A 23,531-nucleotide genomic window follows, 5' to 3' on the forward strand; every position below is an offset into this window, starting at 1 on the left:
TTAACCAAAACACATTTATTTATTAATTTTTGATATCGATTACAGGGTCTGAAGGTGTCTTAAAGTTACAAGTATTTACTAATAATATTCCTGATTGATATTTTTGGAATCCCAGATTTCCTGATTTTTCTTTTGATTTTTTGGCAGAATTTTGGTTTATGGTTCAGGACATGAAACATTTAGTTCACCATCATAATTTTTGCTTTATATAGTCTGTATGTGTGGTGTACTGCTTGTAAATCGGCCCGGTAGTTGGAATCCACCAGAGTTTGGTGAAGAACTGATGAAACTATTCAGATCTGGTAAACTCTAGTATTTCTGTTGGAATGAACCAGAGTCTGGTGAAGAACTGATGAAACTATTCAGATCTGGTAAACTCTAGTATTTCTGTTCCATCCAAACTGAAAAAAAGTTAAGTTGACAACAATGGTTGCAAATTGCTAGCGATCCTTTTTGCAAAAATTCGATGATTCTATTGAAAATTTTGCGTTTTTAACGTTTTGAACAAAAGATGAGTAATTAAGATAAAATAGGCGTTTACTTTTCCTTTTATCCTCGTCCTTCAAAAAATAAACGACAAATTAATAGCTCTAATTGGGACAACATTCGATTTTTTTTTAAATCTTAGTTATCTCTTACGAGAACGTCACCACGGTATATCCAAGAAAGAAATTAGTTGAAGAGACATTGTGTTTCTGTCACAAACTCTGATTCTCTACTGCCTAGAATTTTGTAGACCAAAGTCGCATACTTTGGAATTTGTTAGATCAAATAATCTAGTTTTGAAATGTCAAAGGTCAGGATTATCAGGTTGCCAAGATATAATGATTAGACAATTTGAGTTCGTGGCACAGACTAAAGTCCGATGTTTAATGGATAACTATCAACTTGATCCAAGGGTTCACAGCAAAAAAAACTTTGACCCCTCAGACTATAAATCTGTATATTTATATAGTTTCAGTCAGATTAAGAAATAAATATTTCGGAGTTTAAGTTTTTTTTGTTTATCATTTCTGATAAAAATGACCGTTACTTACTATTAGTCCAATTGATATATAGCATCATATCTGTTTTTGTAATCAAATGTATCTTTATTACATGTAGTTATAGAAATGTGATATCCAACGAGAACAGATTAAAAATAAAATTAAAAGATCCAGTGCAGAGTGGACTTTCAGATTAAGCAATAAGGGTTAAGGGTATACAATTCTAATGTTTTCAGCTCTGAGCTGGGAACTTTGAAATGGAGGATATCAAGATTAATGCTTGATCCTCTCTTTTTGCAAATCTGAAGACTAATTTAGTCTTTAGATTAACTTCTAGAAATTAGAGATGCGCTCTTTAACTTTTGAAAACCCGGTTTTTAATTTTCCCGTATTAGTGGTGACATATTTTACTACAATGATCGATTGAACGAATGTTAGTTTTGGATTGATGTTATTAAGACTAATGTTCAAAAGGACTATAGTCCTTAAATGTGATAAATTATGTTTTTTAAAAAATAAGTTCATATTAACATGATTAAGTTTGTATTCGTTAAAATACTCTAAAAGCCGGCTGGTAAACAGCTGACTTTAGTTCATTCGGATATTAGTTCAATCGATATAGTATCGATATGAAATCGATATAAATCCAACAAGAGCGGATTAAAAATGAAATAAAAGTTTCTACAATGGTTATTTAGATTAAGCAATTAAAATTAAGGCTATCTAAGTCTAAAGTTTTCAGCGCTGAAAGAGTGGATCAAGTATTAATCCCGATGTCCACCATTCAAAAGTTCCCAGCTCAGCTCTAATAAATTTGCTTATCTCATACTTGTGCATAACATCAAAGCTAGAGTTTTTCACAAGATCACAATGTCGTACCGTTAATGTCTTTAAAATTTGACCTTCACCTTCTGTCTAATTCACAGTGAATCTATGTAACATTTTTGAAAGATTGTCACTAATTAAAGGGTTTTGGCCCTAAAATTGAGAAAGTTTTACATTTTGGCTTGGTTGAGTTAAAAAATGTGTTTTCTTCTTTTTTCATAGATGTTATGTGATTTCATAAGGGTCTGAAAAGAGAATAATTCTATTTATAAATATAAAATCCTAGGGTTAGACACCAAAAACTAGGGAAATTAATGAATAAAAAGTTACAACAAAGAGGGAAGTTGCTACTGTTGATGTTGACATGTGCAAAAGAACGACACTTAATATAACAGAACAAAATCCAGTGAAATTCAAATTTGATCAATTTTTCATTCCTTTTTGAATATTTGACATATGTTATTTTAATATTTCAAAACATAAATTTAAATTCAAAGAACTTTTTTTCCCTTTTTTATTATCTCGAAAACAAAAGTGGCAAGTGGCAAATGACAAAAGTTGGTACAATACAAAACGTCGATTATCAAAAGGTCCAGTAGTATAAAATGTTGAATAACAAAACGTCGATGGTACAAAATTACGACTGCTACAAAACGTTGAATAACAAACCGTCTAAATTACAAAACGTCGACTGCTAGAAAACGACGGCTGCTGCAAAACGTTAACTGCTACAAAACGCCCTAGTATACCACAATGAATTATGTGAACGTGGTCAGCCCTAGTATTACACAATGAATTATGTGAACGTGGTCAGCCCTAGTATTACACAATGAATTATGTGAACGTGGCCAGTCCTAGTATTACACAATGAATTATGTGAACGTGGCCATCCCTAGTAGTACACAATGAATTATGTGAACGTGGCCATCCCTAGTAGTACACAATGAATTATGTGAACGTGGTCAGCCCTAGTAGTACACAATAAATTATGTGAACGTGCCCAGTCCTAGTAGTACACAATGAATTATGTGAACGTGCCCAGTCCTAGTAGTACACAATGAATTATGTGAACGTGGCCAGCCCTAGTTTTACACGGTGAATTATGTGAACGTGGCAAGCCCTAGTATTACACAATGAATTATGTGAACGTGGCCAGCCCTAGTATTGCACAATGAATTATGTGAACGTGGCCAGCCCTAGTATTATACAATGAATTATGTGAACGTGGCCAGCCCTAGTATTACACAATGAATTATGTGAACGTGGCCAGCCCTAGTATTACACAATGAATTATGTGAACGTGGCCAGCCCTAGAATAACACAATGAATTATGTGAACGTGGCCAGCCCTAGTAAAACACAATTAATTATGTGAACGTGGCCAGCCCTAGTATTACACAATGAATTATGTGAACGTGGCCAGCCCTAGTATTACACAATGAAGTATGTGAACGTGGCCAGCCCTAGTATTACACAATGAATTATGTGAACGTGGCCAGCCCTAGTATTACACAATGAATTATATGAACGTGGCCAGCCCTAGTATAACACAATGAATTATGTGAACATGGCCAGCCCTAGTATTATACAATGAATTATGTGAACGTGGCCAGCCCTAGTATTACACAATGAATTATGAATCCAAGGGGAATAATGTGAAGGCAACTCTCCAACTGCACTATAGAGACACTAGAGACAAAAATTATTCTTACAGCATCAAATATTGTAAATAATTAATGAATACAATAATGGGAGAGACAACTGCGTAACATCTTGTTTCTAATAGTTGGAAGGGGGGGGGGTTAATTATGCCCCCTCTCCTTTTTTTACATAACTCAAATTAGAATCTTTGAATGCTTTTACGTTTTCCAGAAACATAGTACTCCTGGTTTAAACTGGATTTTATACCAGCACCCTACTAGTACTACCCATACCTGGCTTTCAGCATTGCAATTACTATCATTCATTGTTGTTAGCTCATTCTGTCTAGAAAACAATAAATATGTAAAAATATAATATCGTATTTATTGGAACTTTTTGAAAAAAACTATACAAACTTAAATATTTGGCAGGGAGGTAATACAAATAAAGTTAAATATTTATTAATTAACTATAACTTATCGCATTTGTAAATGAAATGAGTTTTATATCTGCACAAAGTCTAATTTTTAATTTATTTTCAGCTTGCAAAGTCGTAAACCTTTTATTTTTTTGAACTAGGAATTCTGTTAAATCAAATAATCTAAGTTTAAGGTATAGGAAAGGTTTACACCATCAGTTGTCAGGAATATAGAGATACGAAAATTTGAGTTTGTGGCAAAAACTCTATTCCTTTTATCTTTTGCGTGAAAGAAAGTTCCCACTTACTGGATGCAAACGTTGATCTTTTCAGTCTGGGCGTTCAACACTACAGCTAAATCCCTTGTTTCTATCTGTATGAGTGGATTGTTGGTCATGTGATTTATCTGCGTAAAACCGGTTTCCTCGGCACAGGATACACCGTCATTAACAGCTTGGACAGTGAGAACGTTTGTTTTCTTTACTCCGTTGGATGGTTGATTCTTCTCCATAGACTGTAGAGATATACTTTCAGCCTTCCCATTTCCAACTTTGGTTGCAGTCAAACGCTGAAAAAAAATCTTCTAAATATTCACAGTTTTAGAGATGAGCATGTTTGTTTTTTCCAATTTGTTCGTCCACCTTTCGTTAACAACTCATTTCGTTTCTTTTTTTAGTCGTTCAGTAAAATTAGATTTTGTTCGTTTTCTAACTGAACAATTGTGCAATTAAAGTGTTGGTTCATTAGAAAACTGGTCGTTTTCTGAAAAACCTGTTTGTTCAGTAAAAAAATATTGTCGTTTCAAGTTCATATCAAACTATCCGTTCATTAAAAAATGATTGTTTTCTTAACTTTATTCGAACCAAGGATTTTGGAACCGTGTATTAACACCCTTACCTATCAATAAAATGCGAACAATTTCAAATTGTTTGGTTTTGTTTTTCTCGTTCGTTTCGAAATTTTACTTTTTTTCTCTGAACATGCGATTCATAAAAACGACGCCCATCTCTCCTGACAGAAAGAAACAAAATAATAATGAATGAATTGCGTCTCTGATTTGTTTTATAAATATACCATTCTAAAATTTGTTATATGTAACTGCTCTGTATTTCCAAAAATGTGGTCAAATTTAAGAGTTAAGAGTGGTTAACTTATTTTGTGCGGTTCAACAACTCTGACTATTTACGAAATCTGGTTTTGAAAGTTTTATAGAGACTGTAAGCATAATTAAAAGTGACCCTCCATACAAAGATGGCAATGTTCGATTCATTTCTGGTGCAGGAAAGCTTACAGGGATTACTATGAACATAGAAAAACGACAACATCTTTCATATTATTGTTCAGATAAAGGTTTTACGGGTAACATTGTTAATCGGGCATTGTCATCTTTGCATGGAGAGTCACTTGACATTACGCTTACAGTCCCGTTAATAGTTTAATTCCGGCGTTTTCAGTTGATTCTAAGAGTTATAATAGAAACATATAATTTCGTTTTTTGTTAATTTCTTTAAATACTATTTGCCGATTTGTGAAAACTATGTTTACCTGTAAAGATTTTTTTAGATTGTTTTTTGTTGAAGTTTGTGCCGGGTTAGCTGGTGGGCCTTCTAGACAGGGCTTCAAACAGGGGAACAGCATTGCCAATTCCTGAGAAAAATTTATAAAAATTGAAAAATAGAATATTTTTGTTGATAAGATTCATCACTATATATTTGAGAGAATTATATTGTGTAAACATATTGGCTTAAATGGAAAATCCAGGTGCTATTGTTGAAAAAAAGAAAAAAAGCATTTCAAAAATGAAAACATATATACATTATTGTTAATTTAATTTTGCCACATTTTGTTTAGGTTAATTATTATTCTTAACAATAGCAACAAAAATTTAAAAACATTTCCTTTGAATTTTGCAATTTTTGAGTTTTAGCCTTTGGAGAAAATTTTTTGAGCTACGAAATGTTTCAATTATTTTGATGATTATGCACGTCAATAAAAAAAATAGGGTGGTAGTTAAAACGTTTTGCAATGATTAAAATTAAAATTATGTTTTTAAACCAAGAAAAGTGAAATATAATAATAGTTATTTTCATTATTACACCGTTAGTCAGACTTTAAACCCATTTATAGTCGTTCAATAAAAACATTTCTTATTTTTTTTTTTTTTGGCAACTCCTGCAATATTTGTCACTGAAATTGTATAAATCCAAAGTTTATACAAAAAAAATTCACATCCAAAATTATTTTGGTTTCTAAATAAAATTTTGCTAGAAGAAAATAAGAAAAACTTTATACAAAAAAGCATTCACATTCAAAATTATTTTGGTTTATAAAAAAGTTTTGCTGGAAAAAAATGAGAAAATTTAAACGATTTCCAAGTTTTAACAATGAATTTTCTTTACAGTTTATTTTTCTAAGAAATTTTAAAACTAGAAAAAGACAAATGTCAACTTGGAATGAAAAACAAATTGATTTCTTGGAAAAGAGGGAAATTCTTCTTTTTGTGAAAAATATATATGTTTTGGTTTTTGAAATGCTTTTTTACTTTTTTTCAACAATAGCACCTGGATTTTCCATTAAAGCCAATATAATTATACAATATAATTCTCTCAAATATATAGTGATGAATCTTTATCTATTCTATGTATCTACTATAATAGTTAGATGCATTTTTTAATCTAAGTTGCTTACAAAGCTCAGCTCTTAATATTTATTCTAACTGTAAACCTAACATTGAATACAACCAGACAATTAGAGATATGGCTACAACAATAAATAGTGAGATATTTTAAATAGCGCAGACTTGGAATTCAGCCACTTTCTTTTCACTTTCTTTTCTAAGAAAATATTCTATTAAAGAAAAAAATAAAACTAATTCTTTGCTTATTTTTAACACTGATTTAGTTTGTTTTACCTTAACAAACTTTTCGTTCAAGAATCCGTAAAGAATAGGATTCGTGCAAGCAGACGACATTCCTAGTAGGTGGCAGATACAGTAAACCAAGATCATCGTGTCTAAACAGTTATTATGATCATTGTATTTAAACAATAATTATGATCATCTGTATACACAATATGATTATCACGCCTAAACAGTAATTATGATCCTCGTTTCTAAACAGTAATCATGATTATCGTGTCTAAACAGTAATTACGATCATCATGTCTATATAATAATTATGTCCATCTGTATTCTGTATACCCAATATGATAATCACGTCTAAACAGTAATTAAGATCATCATGTCTAAAAAATTATTATGATCATCTGTGTACCCAATATGATAATCACGCCTAAACAGTAACTACAATCATCGGTTCTAGACAGTGATTATGATCATACGATTCCTTTCTGAGTTCTTTTTGAAATATACTTCCTTCCAAATAGATTACCAAGTACAATAGATGGCAACGTAGAATTTGTATACTCTCAGTACAGCTGTATTCTTACGTCACAAGTGTCAATTCAGTTTTATTTACCCGACAAATGTTATTAACAATAGTGAAAATACAGTGCTTATCTAACAGTGAAATTAGTGTAATTTGTGTATTTCATTCTCTGTTTTTACACTCTTTTATGTAATCTTGGAAAACATGTCAACTAATGGGAGAACAAATTTTCTTCCTTGTTAAATTTGACACTTATGACGTCATGTATAATTTGTCGAAAACGATCTCTAATAAAAAACCCAATTGTTTGTGACTCCAAGAATCATATATTAATAATATAACCCGGAAAACCAAGAAGTAAGCAGGGTCGTATACTCATAAACGGGGAGTTATGGAATAGTAAAAACTTTGATTTACACGGGATATGCATCTTTTTCATAGGAGCTGAGAGTTACCCCCCCCCCTTGGAATTTCTGAGAAATTTCTTTGTACGCCCCTGGAAGGAAGCCAGCCAAATCTAATTTATTATATTGTGATGAACGTAATATAATAAAACAAAACAACAACAGAACTCATGATTCTACAGAGTGCAACCATTTAAGATTTCAACAATCAAAATTTAATTATTATCGATTTGTACTGTGTAAAACTTTTATTGGAAGCTTGAACAAATGTCTTCATTCAAAATATTCATTTTTTATTTTCAAAAATTTCATATGAAATACTTCTAAAAAGAGTTTTTTTTCACAAGTGTTTATTTCTATTTTTTTAACATTTTTTTCTAAAATGTTAACAAAAAGACAATTTTAGTTTCGAAATGCTTTTTGTAAGTTGGATATTATACTAAGAACTTACCAACTAGCTGATGAAAACCGACCCAAATAAAACTTAGTAACTGTAAACATCATGCAATCAATGCTTTTATTGATAAGTTTATGAGTAAAAAATAAGTCGATAATTCCTGAGGCGTGTTTTTTATAGTCATTTAAAGTCAATTGTCAAGCCTTTAACAACTTGAAACCACGTCAACGTCAGTCCTAGAATTGGAGACCCATCTCATGTTCGGCTTTCTAGGCAAGAAAACCCGCTACTAAATATACTGCCCAGTACGAGTAAATCGAGGGTTTAAATTTCTTTTTAAGCGTAAAAAAACAGTAGTAAAAATGTTTTCTGATAATGTTTTACAACCCACCTGAATCTTCAAAGATATCAAATAATTCACTAATAATGCAGAATACACTGAACGGAGTCCAACTGCAAACAAATATAATATTTATTATCAGATTTTTTGAACGAGAAATTAAATATTAAGACAATGTTTATCTGCGTTATTGTTTATTTTCGCTGGAATTAATACTTCTAAGCCAAATTTAAAGAATTTGAGACATGGCTCAAATGAGACGTGGTTTAAACAAGGTTGGTTCCACTTGAAGTGTTTCTAGATTTGACCCGGCGCTCAACTGGAACCGGTTTTTGAATGATCAGCGACGCGGCATCTGTTAATATTGTGTTTATAAAAAAAATCCCGCTTTGATCAAAGACGATGCTCATTCGTCACTGCCAAGGTACTAATGCAGTGTTCGTTTATTATCCGAGGGGGTTAAAAGCATTAAAATTTGATAATTTTGAAAATTTACATAATAGTTTCCTATGACCAGAATATTTCATTGATTATTTTTGTGAAAAGGGATTTCTTGTCAGGCTGTGACATCCCTGTGTTTACTTTCCGCCCAAAGACAGTACACTGCATTACAAAAAATGCGTACACCTCTGAAATAACTTTCCTTGCATTAGTACCTTGGTCACTGCTATGTTTTAGGGAACATTTGAACAAAGTAAATGGTAGAGGGGTATGAGTGAGGGAGGGGGGAGTAATAATCTTAATAAATCAATTTTCTGACACTAAAACATTTCTCTTATTGTTTTTAAATAAAAAAAGATATAAAGGTGTCTAGGCTGATTGTTACCTGACAAAGAAAATTATAGATATTGCCACAAGAATGTGATTTGTTCGTTTTTGTCTGTCATTGTTAGATCGTGAGGCCAGTCTATGATCCTGAAATAATTTTTGACTGTTATTTTTTATAATTTATTCTTAAATTTTATCTAATTGTTTTGTCATTGAGGATTTTCATTTGTACGAAGGGAAACTGTTTTCTTCAAAAAGTTATCTGTACAAAAGTCTGATTACGTAGCAGATCTGTGGCCGAATTTAAAGAATTTGAGCGACGGTTTAAATTTAAGCCGCGGTTTAAATGTGGTTGGTTCCACTTAAAATTGTATCAAAAGTTTCAAGATTTAAGCCAAACCGGGTTTTGGCGGATTTTGGCGGATTTAAACCGCGGCTCAAATTCTTTAAATTCCATCTCAGGTTTAATTTTCCCTACGTTTAAAAATAAAAAAATTGATATCAATTACAAACATGGTTTTTGTTTTTTGTTTTGAAATCATAATGATTTCAATAGAACAGTTTGAATATCTTTTTGTTTTAAACGATGCCCATACATAGCCACAATATGGTGCATTTAAAATATAAGCACATTTATCAGTTATTAGAAAAATCAAACTTATAATCCTGTGATGTTGGAAATAAATCCATCAATCAATCAATAAAGAAATAAATAAAAAAATAAATAAATAGATAAATAATTTAATGAATACATAAGTGAATCAATAAGTAAAAAATAAATAAATAAATAAATAAATAAATAAATAAATAAATAAATAAATAAATAAATAAAAAAATAAATAAATAGATAAAAAAAATAAAAAAGGTCCTTTTTGCTTTTCTAGACAATGCATGATCAATATATTGTTCCTCAGCTAGTGTTTCCAATCAGAGCTTTATATTCTAATTAAAAACTAGAACAATAGTTCGGATATATAGAAATATATATAAAAAATTAACGAATACAATTTTAAGGAAGCGTATTGCTGATTCACAACAGTACATTAGTACATTAGTACATTAGTACATTAGTACATTAGTACATTAGTACCCTGAAAAAATTTATCTGAACTACTTTAACTCCTCTTCTTGATGAGCTATATTAACAAAGAGAATAGAATATATATTAGAGGGGAATTTACTAGAAAATAGTGTAAAACGGCCATTTTGTTGTACAGTTTCCATACTGCAGGTGTACTTTACATATTTATGCTATATAAACATTTGGGCCGTGGACTCCGTGGACCATCATTTTATAGAAAATCTCAATCTGGTTTCATAGTTGAGCAATAATCATTTCACATAGACTCTATGCCTTTCACTTTACAAACGATGATTTTCCGTTATAACTATAAATCAAATGATGTTGTTTATTCACCTAATTCATTATAAAGTTTATTTAACAGCTTTAAAAAATTCAAAATGGAAATGGATAGTCTAGGGAACATACGGTATTAATGTACTCGACTACTGCATATAATTTGCGAACATTTACATGATTTGTACACTTTGAACTAGCCCCCTTTCAGGCTGAAAGGGACTGAAAAAATTCATACCGAGAGATTCTCTAAATTCCCCTCTAATATGTATTCTATTATCTTTGTATATTGAGCATGACAAAAAATTTGGAATTTTAACTTGTATAACCAGATCCTCTATTAGAAACTGTGCACTTTAAATAAAACTTTTAATGCGTTCTTCAGTAATCTTAATACACTGACTGAAAGAAAAGTGGGTTTAAGTGGAAAGTGTAAAAGGTCACAAAGTCCTACCGGTAATATCTAGTTTTTACCTTTAGATAAAGATAGATGTTTATGTAGACTACTGAAATGATGACAAGTGGTAGAATAAACTGAACACCGCTTGAGTAGATTGTGAACCTAAAAACAAATATTTACGAATTTTATGCAAGATTTAAAAAACCTTAGTTTTTTCTTCATATTACTCCGCTAATGTATAAATACAAAAATAAATAGTATATTAAAATCTCCTAGATATAAAGTCAATGTGCCAAAACCAAATTATGAATCAAAGGAATTGAGTTTTTGCCACAAGCTCAAATTTTCTAATCCCTCTATCTTTGAAACTTTACTTCTATATTTCAAACTATTTAATCTAACAGATTTTACAGTTTGAAATATTAGAGGTCTACAACATCAAGATGCAAAGATATAGGGATTAGAAAATCAGAGTTTGTTGCGAAAACTCAATTCCTTTTCCAGAGACTTTAAATCTAGATATTACATTTGGCGCAATCATCTGCACCAAAAATTTTTCCTAACCATGTATCTATTGTAACATCATACATAGATGTTTATAGGTCCTTTCTTAAAGACATTTTCCCAAAAGTCAACTTGTCAAGAGTATTTTCCCATGTGGAAACTTCCCAAATGTGCTATTTCCCAAGTGGCAACTTCCCAAGTCTGTAATATCCGAAGATCTCTGCCTTTTGCCTGTCCTAGCCGCAGCACTCGGCTCCGCATTGCAGCGCCTTAGAAGGCCTAACCTAGGGGAAGTTGCCACTTGGGAAGCCGCCCTTGGAAAAATGCCTTTGGGAAAAAACATGATACCCTTAAATGCAGAAAGACCAATAAAATTGCGTAAAAGGAAGATGACAGTTAGACTATAGTTAAATATTTTTGGTTGTCAGAAGTCAGAACTCTACGGAACTTCAAACATAAAATTATTGATGGTTTACAAAGACGAACCCACTTCAAAAGTTGATTTTGAAGTTAAAAATATATTTACTTTATAAAACCATCCCATGCACTGTACAGTTTAAAGAAAAAAAATCATCATAATTAACTTACGTCTCAAAAAATTATATTTTTTAAAAATATATTTTTCGGATAAAACCAATAATTAATATCACATCATCACATGCCCTATATAATCCATGTACTAACAAATCATGAAATCGGTCTTGTTTAAAGAATCTATAATATAACTTGATTATAAATCATGAAAATCTATAATTACCATATTCGATCTTGTTTAGTGGTTGCTTCGTCAGATCCGAGACTCCAGTCCTGCAGGCAATATCGAAAACGTGATTAATTTTTAAAAATAACAACGAAAAAATTGTACATGTACACGCGTAACTAGATAGAGAAAAATATGATGGGGTTCTCTAGCAAAAGAAGGAGATGCTTGTTTTTGACAAAAATTGCTTCTATTCAACAAAAAATCGCTTATTTTCCAGTCATTCAAATCCAACTTACGCTATTAAAAAAATCGGGTTTTTTATTAAATTAATCTGATTTTGTGTCGCTTAGTTGGTAGCTGCAATCTAAACGGCTTCTTTTTAATTTCGTAATTTATATGCGAGTATAAACCAGAGGAAAAAACTTGTGAATCTTAAACACGTGTTTTAATCTACAAAGACGGTTCAATTTAATCTTAGATGCAGCCAATGGTGCCAACGAATGAGAATTTTACGTGATTAAGCGAATGAATACCCATTAATTGATAAATGCTGTAATCAAAAGTTTTGCTCCCAGGACGTCTAGATTATCATGAGGTGAAATCCAGAGGATGCATAAACTAAGTCTAGCCCCCCCCCCTCCCCCCTAACTCATTAAACAAGATTTCGCTTTATTTGTAGCTAAGATTTTTTATTTTTCTTGGTCTTTTAGGTTTGTTAAATCAATCTTTAAATGAGCCAAGGACATATAAAAAGAAAAATTTAGAGTTATAAAACTGTGCGATTTCGGTAACATTATTTACAAAGTGATTTTTTTAAATATTTTTTCGAAGGTACACACAATATTTTTTAAAGAAATCATGTTGTTTACAATTTTTTTCTTGTTTCTTTATACTAACATTTGGATAAAATTTAAGGAGGGAGGGGGGGGGGCCTTCTTTAAATATTAAAAATTACAAGATTAACTATTTTAAAAATGTGAATTTATGAAATACCTCGTAACAGATCAAAATCTTGGAGAATTCTTCTTTGTAGTCATCTGGCAGCTGGTAGCGAGTTTCCTAGATAAATTCTTATTCATATTTATATACATATATATTTATATACATCTATATCTTGATTTTTATATTCAAGATAAACAATATGGAAATAAACATAGTTACGTTGGGGCTGGGTGGTGGGTGTTGTTTTATAATAAATTACATATACAGATAGATAGAGGTAATTTATCTCTGTTTGTCGGCCTTGGTAATTTGAACTTATGATATGGGTTTTCTTAAGGCATTTTCGATAACTATTTTGTTATACTGATTTAGACTTTAATTCCCATGAGCAATGAGCATAAGCTTTTCATAAAAATGAGAAAATCTAAATTAGATAAATCATGCTTTTTATTCAATTTTTAGAAAAATTTAACGCAATGATTCAAGATTTTTTTTAATAATTTGTTGTCATACCAAAAGAAATTTAGTTGTGAGATTAAATGTGATAAATTTTGAACAAGCTAATTTTTTTGGCTACAGGTAAAATTGCGATATTATTGCTATCGGAAACCCTACTCAAAAAAAGAATGTTTACCTAACTGTAGGAAACCGTAAGTGCAAAAAAATTTTGATTTATGTGCTCTGCGAACTTTACTTTTGAAAATTGATTATTTTTGCTGAGAAATGTATTTTCAATTTTGATTCCTTAAAAATTCTAAGGAATAAAAAGATAGAGGAAATCAGGAAATACAATTTTTCTATTTGTCAACACTTCATACACGAATTCAAGGCAATAAAGTGCACGGAACTTCGGGGGGGGGGGGGGGTGTACACAACTTACAGTGACATATTAGGACTGCTAAGAACTAGTTTTTTTATTCTAAAAATTTTTCGTTTTTTTTAAATTACCGTTTGTTAACAATCACAATTTAATTAACGGCGTTAATGGAACATTTTCAACAATCGTTAACGGCTTTAGCCATTAATGGCACGGTTATTACAAAATAATTTCGTTAACGATTAAAAAATAGTTAATGGCATAGCCGTTATATAATGGTATATTACAGTATTAACGGCGTAAACGGAGAAAAAAATTTCGGCCTTTATAAACACAGAAGACGACATTTAAAAACATCATCACGCGGAAATTTTTAAGTTTTAAATTAAATTTCATGCAATCTTAATCAGAAAATAACGGTATTTTTTTAACTTTTCAGTTACCGTTTTTAACCATTATTTTTTTCAAAAACGGCTAATCCGTTTTGTTAACGATCTTAAAAATTAACGGTTTTTGCCATTTGTTAACGGACTCTTCCGTTAAGTTTCGGAAACCTCCGTTTTGTTAACGGAACTTTGGCCAGCCCTAACCATGACAGCAACTATATATATAGATATATATAATATTTGTGTTTTACAATCTTGAAAGATATTTTAAAAAATTAAAGTAAAATTTGTATGAAATGTAAAGTTTAAAAAATGAAATTAAAAATATATAAATATAATGGCAGCAAAAGTGTATTGATAATTTTATTTAAATAAAAACCGTAAACAACGTTTAATATTTACGTCATCTAACGTAAATAGATAAAAATTAATTTTTTAAAAATTTTTCTCAGATGTTTCTATCAAAGAGAAATGGATATGAAAGACAATAAAAGACCACATGACTCAAACCCAAAAAAGTTGAATTGCTAGGTTTTTTTTTAGAAACATCGGATTTGAATAAAGCAGTATCATTTATAATTAATATAGTGCTTGTCTTAGATATACCCTCTTTGATTTATTGCTAACACTCCCTTTAATGTTATTTAACAACATAAAAACGTTCAATAAACCGATATAAAAACAGTATAGAAGACGATAATAGTTAATATTTTTAATTGCTTTATCCAAGGGGGGACCGGGCGCCATAAAAGGACTGGAAATGTGAATAAAAATGACCTTCTATGCCCAAATCACGCCAGTATATACCCTTATAACCTTTGTATGATCAATAAAATGGAATATATTTTTCTTCTTTTACGACATTGGAATTAGAAAATCTGAGTAAGAGGCAAGAACTCTGTTCTTTTTGCTCTATATCTATAAATTCTATTATTGACATTGTAAAATCCCATCCTTTTCATTTAATAGATTATTTTGTATAATATACATAAGACCCGAAATTTTGTAAACTTGAAAACTTTAAATTCAGAAGAAACATTATAGAAATATGGTGGACATAGATTCTTTTGCCTTATCATAAGGCAATGATACAATTTTAATTTTATTTTTATATTAAAGTAAGAAGATTTATTTTTCCCGAAAGTCACGAAATTTGCAACAACAAAAAAAGACACGATGGTTATTTTGATTAAAAATATTGGATTATTTCGGGACAATCAATTCATCATTGAGCAGCTAAATTGTCTCAGTTGTGTTATTAATTTGGAAAATTGTGCTCACTACACGAACAACATTTAGTTAATTTTTAATTGGAAACACACTACACAAACACATTAAAAGCGAAATACAGTGAGACCCGGTAAACTCTGGAATAGAAAGACGATCCTAAGACTCGAGCTATAGCTTTAGATAGTCCAATGAACACAGCAACTTTGCAGTATAAACAGACCCATTGGACTTAGTAAGTAATTTATTTACTTACTATTTGCCCTGTAAAAACATCAAATACACAATTTATAGTATTGCTTTAATGTTGTCTTCCTAATACATAATTTTCTGGTTCTCACTAATGTCTACTAACATGTATATAATAACATTGATTTTTACCTGTATCGCCTAGACCAACAAAACAAATATATTCATTTATATGTAGGGTCTACCATCAGTTTAATATATTTAATTAACTAGAAGCAGAATTAAGTACATTTTTAAATTTGGAAAATTTTGATTTTTAAAGCTTTGAAAAAAAGGACTTAAAACTAAATTTAGCTGACAAAGAAACAGTCGTCGTAATTTTTAGTGACCCTGCATTTAAAGCTTAATTCACAACGGTACCTTTGACATTCAACTGATTAATAATGTGGAAGAAATCGTCGTTTTAAAAGTGTTTAAGGGGGCTGTAAAGAAAAATGAAAGGGAGTATAGGCTAATCACTTTAGCTCTTGATCGTGACCCATGAAAGTTATATCTGATATTCCTGTCTCGAGAAATTGATATACAACTATGCCAAATTTTTACGAAAATTCATATATATATATATATTCAATTTTGTATAGAAATGGTAGATTTGAACAGATCATATTCAGCAAAAACGCAACCAATCTGTAAACAAAGATATCCCAGAGAAAGCTAATTGTAACTTAATTTTTCTCCAATTATCATTTCATAATTTTTATTTTTATTTTTAATAAATATAATTGAAAATATTATTTATCATTAGAACTCCATCCAATGATAGTGCAGTATACTGGTCAGTTGATACAGACAGAGACACATGATCAGTATATTGCACTCTCATTGGTGGGAGTTCTGCTGTATATATATGAATTGTCGTAAAAATTCGACACAGTTTTACATCAACTTCTCGAGACAGGAACGTCAGATATAAAACTTTTATGGGTCGCGATCAAGTGATTAGCTCTCAGCCTATACCCCCTTTCATTTTTCCTGTACAGTCCCTTTAAACCTTTGCTACCGAAGCAAAAAATGCGCAACTCAATTTCCCACATATAATGAAAATAAACAGTTTTCAAAAACAAAAACATGAATATCGAAATCATATTTGATCATTACGCCTACAGTACAGGTAAAGGAATCATGATTCACCGAGCCAAATTTTCTAGCTTTCCCAGCTAGAGCTGAAAATTAAATTTTTTTAAAGTTTTTCACAGTTTTTTTTTCTAGCTGGGTAACAATTGACTGATCGAGGAATGATTGAGGATATATCTATCTGATTCAGAATACAAGTCGTAATTTTAGATGTTCAATAACTACAAAATTAGAAAATTATTTACAAAAATTGAAAATCCAATCTCTTACTCTCCTTTAATTCATCAGAAGAATTTAATGTTTAAATTTAATATTTATGGACAAAACATGCTTAATCGCTTTAATTGGGACACGTGGACGAACAAGAATTATTATGGAACTGTCCACCTTATTTCAAGTGACCCTTTATCAAGAAAATTAAATGTCAGATTCACAGCGTACCCTTTGAAACTTAATATCTATAAAGTAGAAAAGAGGTCAATTCCATCCTTTTCTTTGGCTGCCTAAATCCGCAAATAGCTTATTTAGATTGGTCGTAGTTGCAGTTGAAAATGATAATATTAATCAGACATGAATATATAAATTGCTGGTCACTTGAAATTCCGTTGGCAGTCCCTTTAAAGCTGTATATTTAATGAATAAAATTCAAGAGGATATATGTTTACTTACAAAGATCTCCTTGAGGTTGGTGAGGGTGGATGAGTAAAGGAGGGGGGAGGTGAGGATGGTGGCTGTAGTGCAGATTATTGGAAGTATACACCAGGCTCCAGTAGTTCCAATCTTATATTATAATAATAATAGATATTATCTACATCGTATATATTTGTATATATATAAACTATCTTGGAAACCCAGCTTTTCCCAAAAACACAACTTTTCCTTTAGAAGTAAAACCCACTCAATTAGTCAAGGGGTTCTTGAGTTACGATCAAACATATAAATAAACACAAAAAATACTTAAAAAAATACCCTTGATTCGAAAACTCGGTAGAACCACGGGAATATTTTTATAGCTTGGTTTAAACATTATTTAGTGAATGGGCTGACTTTAAAAGGGAAAGGTGGTGTGGTGTCGTATCGTTTGCACTAATTATTGATCAGACTAACGTACATTCGCACTAATGTTCATTCGGACTAACGTTTTATTTGAGAGTTAGGTTAGGTTAAGAAAATTTCTGGGCCGAGCTCTGCGGCTAGGAAAGGCTAGAGGGCCGAGGGCCGCGGCTAGAACAGGCTAGGGGGCCGGGTGCTGCGGCCTCAAGTTTTACTGATCAGCTGACTTTAGTGCAAAAGTACGTTAGTTCAATCGGACATTAGTGCTAACGATATAGCATCGGAAAGGTTAGATGTAAAAAAGATGAAAACTAACAAAAGTTAAGGCTCTGACATCAGCTGAACGTTATTTCGGGATTCTTTGCAAGTATTCCATAATTTCTCAGACAGAACAAATTATTTAAAGTGACCCTCCGTGGAAAGATTGCAATTCACGATTCACAACGCCAGCATTGAAACGTTTATTTGATAAATGATGTGATACATATTTACGTTTTTCTGGTTTAAACGTGTTGAAATCTGATTGATATTCCCTAAATGCTTTCCGGCAGCAGATATGCGTAAGCGAGAAAGAACCACACTTGAAAATTGTAAGTTTTCAAAATTATAAACCATGATATCGATATCTCATTTATATTTGATCAGACTTAATGCTTTTAATGGTATACCGTTGTGTATCAGGAATCGTCATCTTTGCATGTATGATGGGTTCACTTGATATTATTCTTACAGTCCCTTTAAACAGTGAAAGATAGAGATACTATTAAAAAGGAAAAGTTGTCTCTTCATAAATTCCTTATCAGAAAGAAAACAGAAGTTAAATTATATTTTTAATTGAATTTGTTCTGCAATATTTTTTTTACTTTTTTCCTTGTTATGCAGGAAAAGTTTGTCTAATATGTATATATGTACCATTACATGACATGAAAAAAAGATTTTGTTGGGGAGGGGGCGGCGGTAATTTTTTTCTAATTTTTAAACTTTATATTTTTTATTAGTTCAAAGTGTACCCAATTATTAAACTATGCATCCCCTGAATTTCATGATAAATCTATTCTAAATGTTTCTTATGAAAATCTAAAGAAATATACCAGTTTGGGCCTACAGACTTTATTCTTAAAATAATACATTTGCATCCAAGATTAATTCGAATTTTCAAGGAAAAAGCAAAGAATTTAAAAACTCTCTCCTGGATCAAGTGTAAATATGAACTTTGAATTTTCATATTTTATCAAACATTTGTTTAAAACTTATCTACATATAGGTTATTTTTAGGGTGGAGGGGGTGGGGGGTGGAATACCACCAGTGTATGCATAGGAGTAGCCCCGCAGTCGGGTCAAAGCCTGGGTGTTTTAAAAATATCAAACCTTTTTGTGTTTTGAGCAACAGATCTAAATTTACATTTTTGAAAAGCCCCTCAAACTGGATGTAAAAACATGGGACACATTAGATCATTTGTCAAAAATTATAAATACATTATTCTGACATATCTTTTAAACCTATAGTACCCTTAATTATTAAAGTTAGAAGTATATTATTTTAATTGAGCCGGCCTCTAAAAGGTGGATTAGTAAAATGTATCACAAATCCTTATCTCAACTCACAGGACAAAATTATAATGGGAGGAGGGGCTACAATATCCCCCTCTATATTAGACAAAAATAGACAAAAAATTATGTTTTTTTTCTTTTGTTGGAAGTTTCCAAATAAAAGTTTGGACCCCAAGGTTATATTTCTGGGAAAGCATGATACAATTATGACCCAAAACTACAACAACCAGTTTTCCAAGAAAAATAAGTTTCTACTTTTCCATAAACTTTGCTTATTCATGGCAACTGAAAGGGACTGAACGCACAATTTCAAGTAACCCTTTATTTATAGAGTTAAATTTATCCAGTTCACAACTGTGCCCTCAAAAGTTTTGTCTGAACGAGAATGATTGATTTATCCACATTTTTCTGCTTACAATTTGGCTATTTTTAGTTGCACCTTGTTAATTTCTGCCATCAGAAACAATGGAGGAATTAAACACTGTTTAATCTAGAAAAATGACGATACCTTCCGCTCTTGATCAGAAAAAGACTTTAGAATGTTTTGTTATGAGTCGGAAAACCCCTCTTTGAATGGAGGGTTACTTGAAGTTGCAAAGACAGTCTCTTTAAAAAGACTCTGAAAGTAAGTACAGTTCTGTCAACATTCTTAAGGATACAAAAGGGGAAAGATATCCATAGGCCTGGTTTTAAACCTTTCAAAAATCCTTTTACTGATTTAATAAAAGTGCTTAATGATTTAAAAATTTTATCGAGTGTTATATAAGTAATTAAGTAAATAAGAAGTATTTGTATTTACAAAATATGATAAAAATTATAAAATAAAGTGTTTAAGAAGGAAACCGATAAAAATTGAGGTTGTGGGAATATTTCCCCCCCATTCTTAAAACAGAATTTTATATATTTATTCCAAGTGACATATGTGGGACACCTTGAATATGATGTGGTAAACCATATATATGATGTGGGAAGACACCCTAATATGATAAGGCATACCCAGCATATGATATGGGACACCCTGATATGAAATGGAACACCCTATATATGATATGGGACACCCTATTATGATATGAGACATACTGATCTGATATTGGACACACTATATGTTATATGGGACACCCTATATATGATATGGGACACCCTATATATGATATGGGACACCCTATATAAAATATTGGACACCCAATATATCATATGGGACAACTGATATATGATATGGGACATACTGATATGGTACGGGACCACTATATATGATATGGGACACACTGTAAATGATATGGGACACCCTGTATATGATGGGACACCCAATATTTGATATGGGAGACCCTATATATGATAATGGATACTCTATATATGATATGGGACACCATATATATAATATGGGTAACCCTATATAAGATATGGGACACCCTGAATAAGATATGGGACACCCTATATATGATATGGGACAACCTGATTTGCTATAGGACATACTGATAAAATATGAGACACCATATATATGATATGGGATACCTTATATAAGATATGGGTCACCCTAAATATGATATGGGACACCCTATATTTGATATGGGACCGACTGATATGATATGGGAGACCCTGCATATGATATGGGACACCCTATATAAGATGTGGGACACCCTATATATGATATGGGACACCCTGTAAATGACTCACCTGTTTAGCTGTTGATCTACAGATAACCCAGTATCTGTCTAGAGCTATGGATAAGATAGAGAGAGAAGACATGAAGACAGCTATACACGAGGTCGACTTCACCATCCTACAAATAAGTGCAAAAGAATTAGATTTTTTCAAAAAAAACTTAAATTTTCTATCCTTATATCTTTGCAATCTGATGGTGTAAAGCTTTGATATTTTAAAATTTAAATATTCGATTTGAGAGAATTTATAATTTTAGATTTTAAGTACGACATTAGGTTGCAAAGCTTTAAGAGATTAGAAAATCAGAATTTGTTTCAAAAACGCATTGGCTGGATTCAGAATGGTTAACGGGTACACCCCCCCCCCAGCAGGAATAGGGTTAACGGGTACAGCTTGTACAGGTTTTTTAGTAACTTTGAATAAACCATTAGTATTTATCTGATACAATTTGTAACCAAATTTTATTGGTTCAAAGGAACTGCAATTTAAGTTTTAATCACAAACCCAAATTGTGTGAACGATTGACATTTCTAATATAGAATATTTCATCCAACAAATTCAAAGTTGATTCAAAATAACTGAGTGTTTACGCTACAATGTAGTAAACTTTTTATATTTTAAACTATGAATTCAGTTAGATCAAACAATTTTAGTTTTACATATCAAAGATTTACACACATTAGGTTGCAAAGATATGGGGATTTGAAAAACTCGATTGGTTTGATTCAAAAGAAAACGCAAAATATCGTACAGAGATATATAATATATTTTTAAAAAAAATGAATTAAGAAAATAACCTAAAACTTCTTTATCAATTTAACGATAATTTAATTCCAGCTAAACAAGATGGTCAGAATTCTTTCATTTTCTCGCGAAATCTTTTGATTACAATTTTATGAAATTGTTCTATTTTTGAATTGATTCTTAATATCTGTCAAGTTGATTATTCTGAAAAAAGGTGAATCTTTATTTTAAACGAAACAGAAATTGACATAACTAATCAATAACAATTTAAAAAAATATATATTTTTTTAAAACCTCTTGTGTATTAAATTTAAGACTAACACCAACTAAAATTTGATTTTTGGGGTTAATATATTTTACATTTCCTATTACGCTTTTTTTGCAGAATTTGAATGAGAGACCAAAACTTCCTTGCGCTAACCGGGGTGTTCTCATTCCTATTGTATTTGAACAAGGTATTTTTTAATATTGCAGGTAATAGTGATAGGGGCTATGTACACATTTTATTGGAACGAGTTACACCAGAGCCCAAAACTTAAGACAGGGTATCGTTATGAAAACCAGTTTTAGAACCCGGGTTTCATAAATGGGGTAATTGGCAGTTTTCTGAATATCAATACTTGTGTTATGAAATATTATTTTCTTTAGTTTCTTAATATTCTCTATTTTTTTCGAATCTTTTAAATCAAAATCTACACAAATGTGTAGACCCCAAACAGGAAACTCGGGAGTTTCGTTCAACGATACTCTTATAAATTTTGGGCTCAGGGGGGATGATAGTTCTCTACCTGTGTGCTCAGTAAGCTTATAGTGTACACTTACAACTGTTTACTAATATTGATATACTATAGGTTCGGGCAGAATCTCCTTCTAATAAACAAATATGCAGTACGCTCTCAGTATAGTTGATGGCCTATAAAATTACTGAAGGATTAGCGTACATCATCACTCTACACACTATAACCTCGTTGAGTTACACAGAGACTAAACTGCAGGGCGGAACTTTCCGTGGTAGGAAAGGAAAATTTGTTACCAACTATTCTTATCCCCCTTACACATAGATCTAGACTGCCTTGAAAAGTTGCATACATTTTTAAGACTAGGTTGGCTTTAGAGTGTTGAATCATGTTGGTCTTTAATTAAACCTTACTAATATACAAATACTTTGTTGTAGCCCTATACAAATGCATTTAAAATTAACTTGCTTTTAAGATTCAGTTGAAGAAATCGGCAAAATTCTTAAGAACTTTAGCGTAAGAGCTTGAAACCTTTGGATCACTGTGCTACCTGTGCTACCTGTGTTACCTGTGCTACCTGTGCTACCTGTGCTACCTGTGCTACCTGTGCTACCTGTGCTACCTGTGCTACCTGTGCTACCTGTGCCTATGTATATATTTATTTATTAAATAACTGCCCGGTAACTAGAATGCTTCCCAGGAATCTACTTGTCCCACCAATTCATCTTACAGGCCCTTTTAGGAAAATTCTGGATAAATGATTTGACATGTGCATTGTACAATGAATAGTCTTATGCGCACTGTACTCATATATACAGTGGAAACAAACTTACTTGCAGACGAAGAGTGAACTACCCAACGGCCATCCGCTGGTCAGAGCGTCAAGGGCGGTGAAGGGGATTGTCAGGGACAAGATCAGGTCAGAGAAGGACAAGTGGAAGATGAAGATGTTCCTGAACAT

At 31.6% G+C, this 23,531-nt stretch overlaps 1 protein-coding gene across 1 annotated transcript; it reads right to left on the minus strand.

The window, feature by feature from the left end:
* LOC111714982 (neuropeptide F receptor) lies at positions 1-23,531 on the minus strand. Its single transcript, XM_023490210.1, has 14 exons — positions 23,404-23,531; positions 21,102-21,207; positions 17,493-17,603; positions 15,882-15,890; positions 13,122-13,187; positions 12,183-12,232; positions 10,996-11,083; positions 9,223-9,311; positions 8,448-8,509; positions 6,781-6,881; positions 5,415-5,516; positions 4,178-4,437; positions 3,745-3,796; positions 1-401 (listed from the first exon to the last, which is right to left on the minus strand). The coding sequence occupies exons 1-14, from the start codon at positions 23,529-23,531 to the stop codon at positions 363-365; spliced, it is 1,263 nt and encodes a 420-aa protein (XP_023345978.1). The 3' UTR covers positions 1-362.

This window comes from Eurytemora carolleeae, unplaced genomic scaffold (assembly GCF_000591075.1).
Source record: "Eurytemora carolleeae unplaced genomic scaffold, Eaff_2.0 scaffold1492, whole genome shotgun sequence".
Lineage (NCBI taxonomy): Eukaryota > Metazoa > Arthropoda > Copepoda > Calanoida > Temoridae > Eurytemora > Eurytemora carolleeae.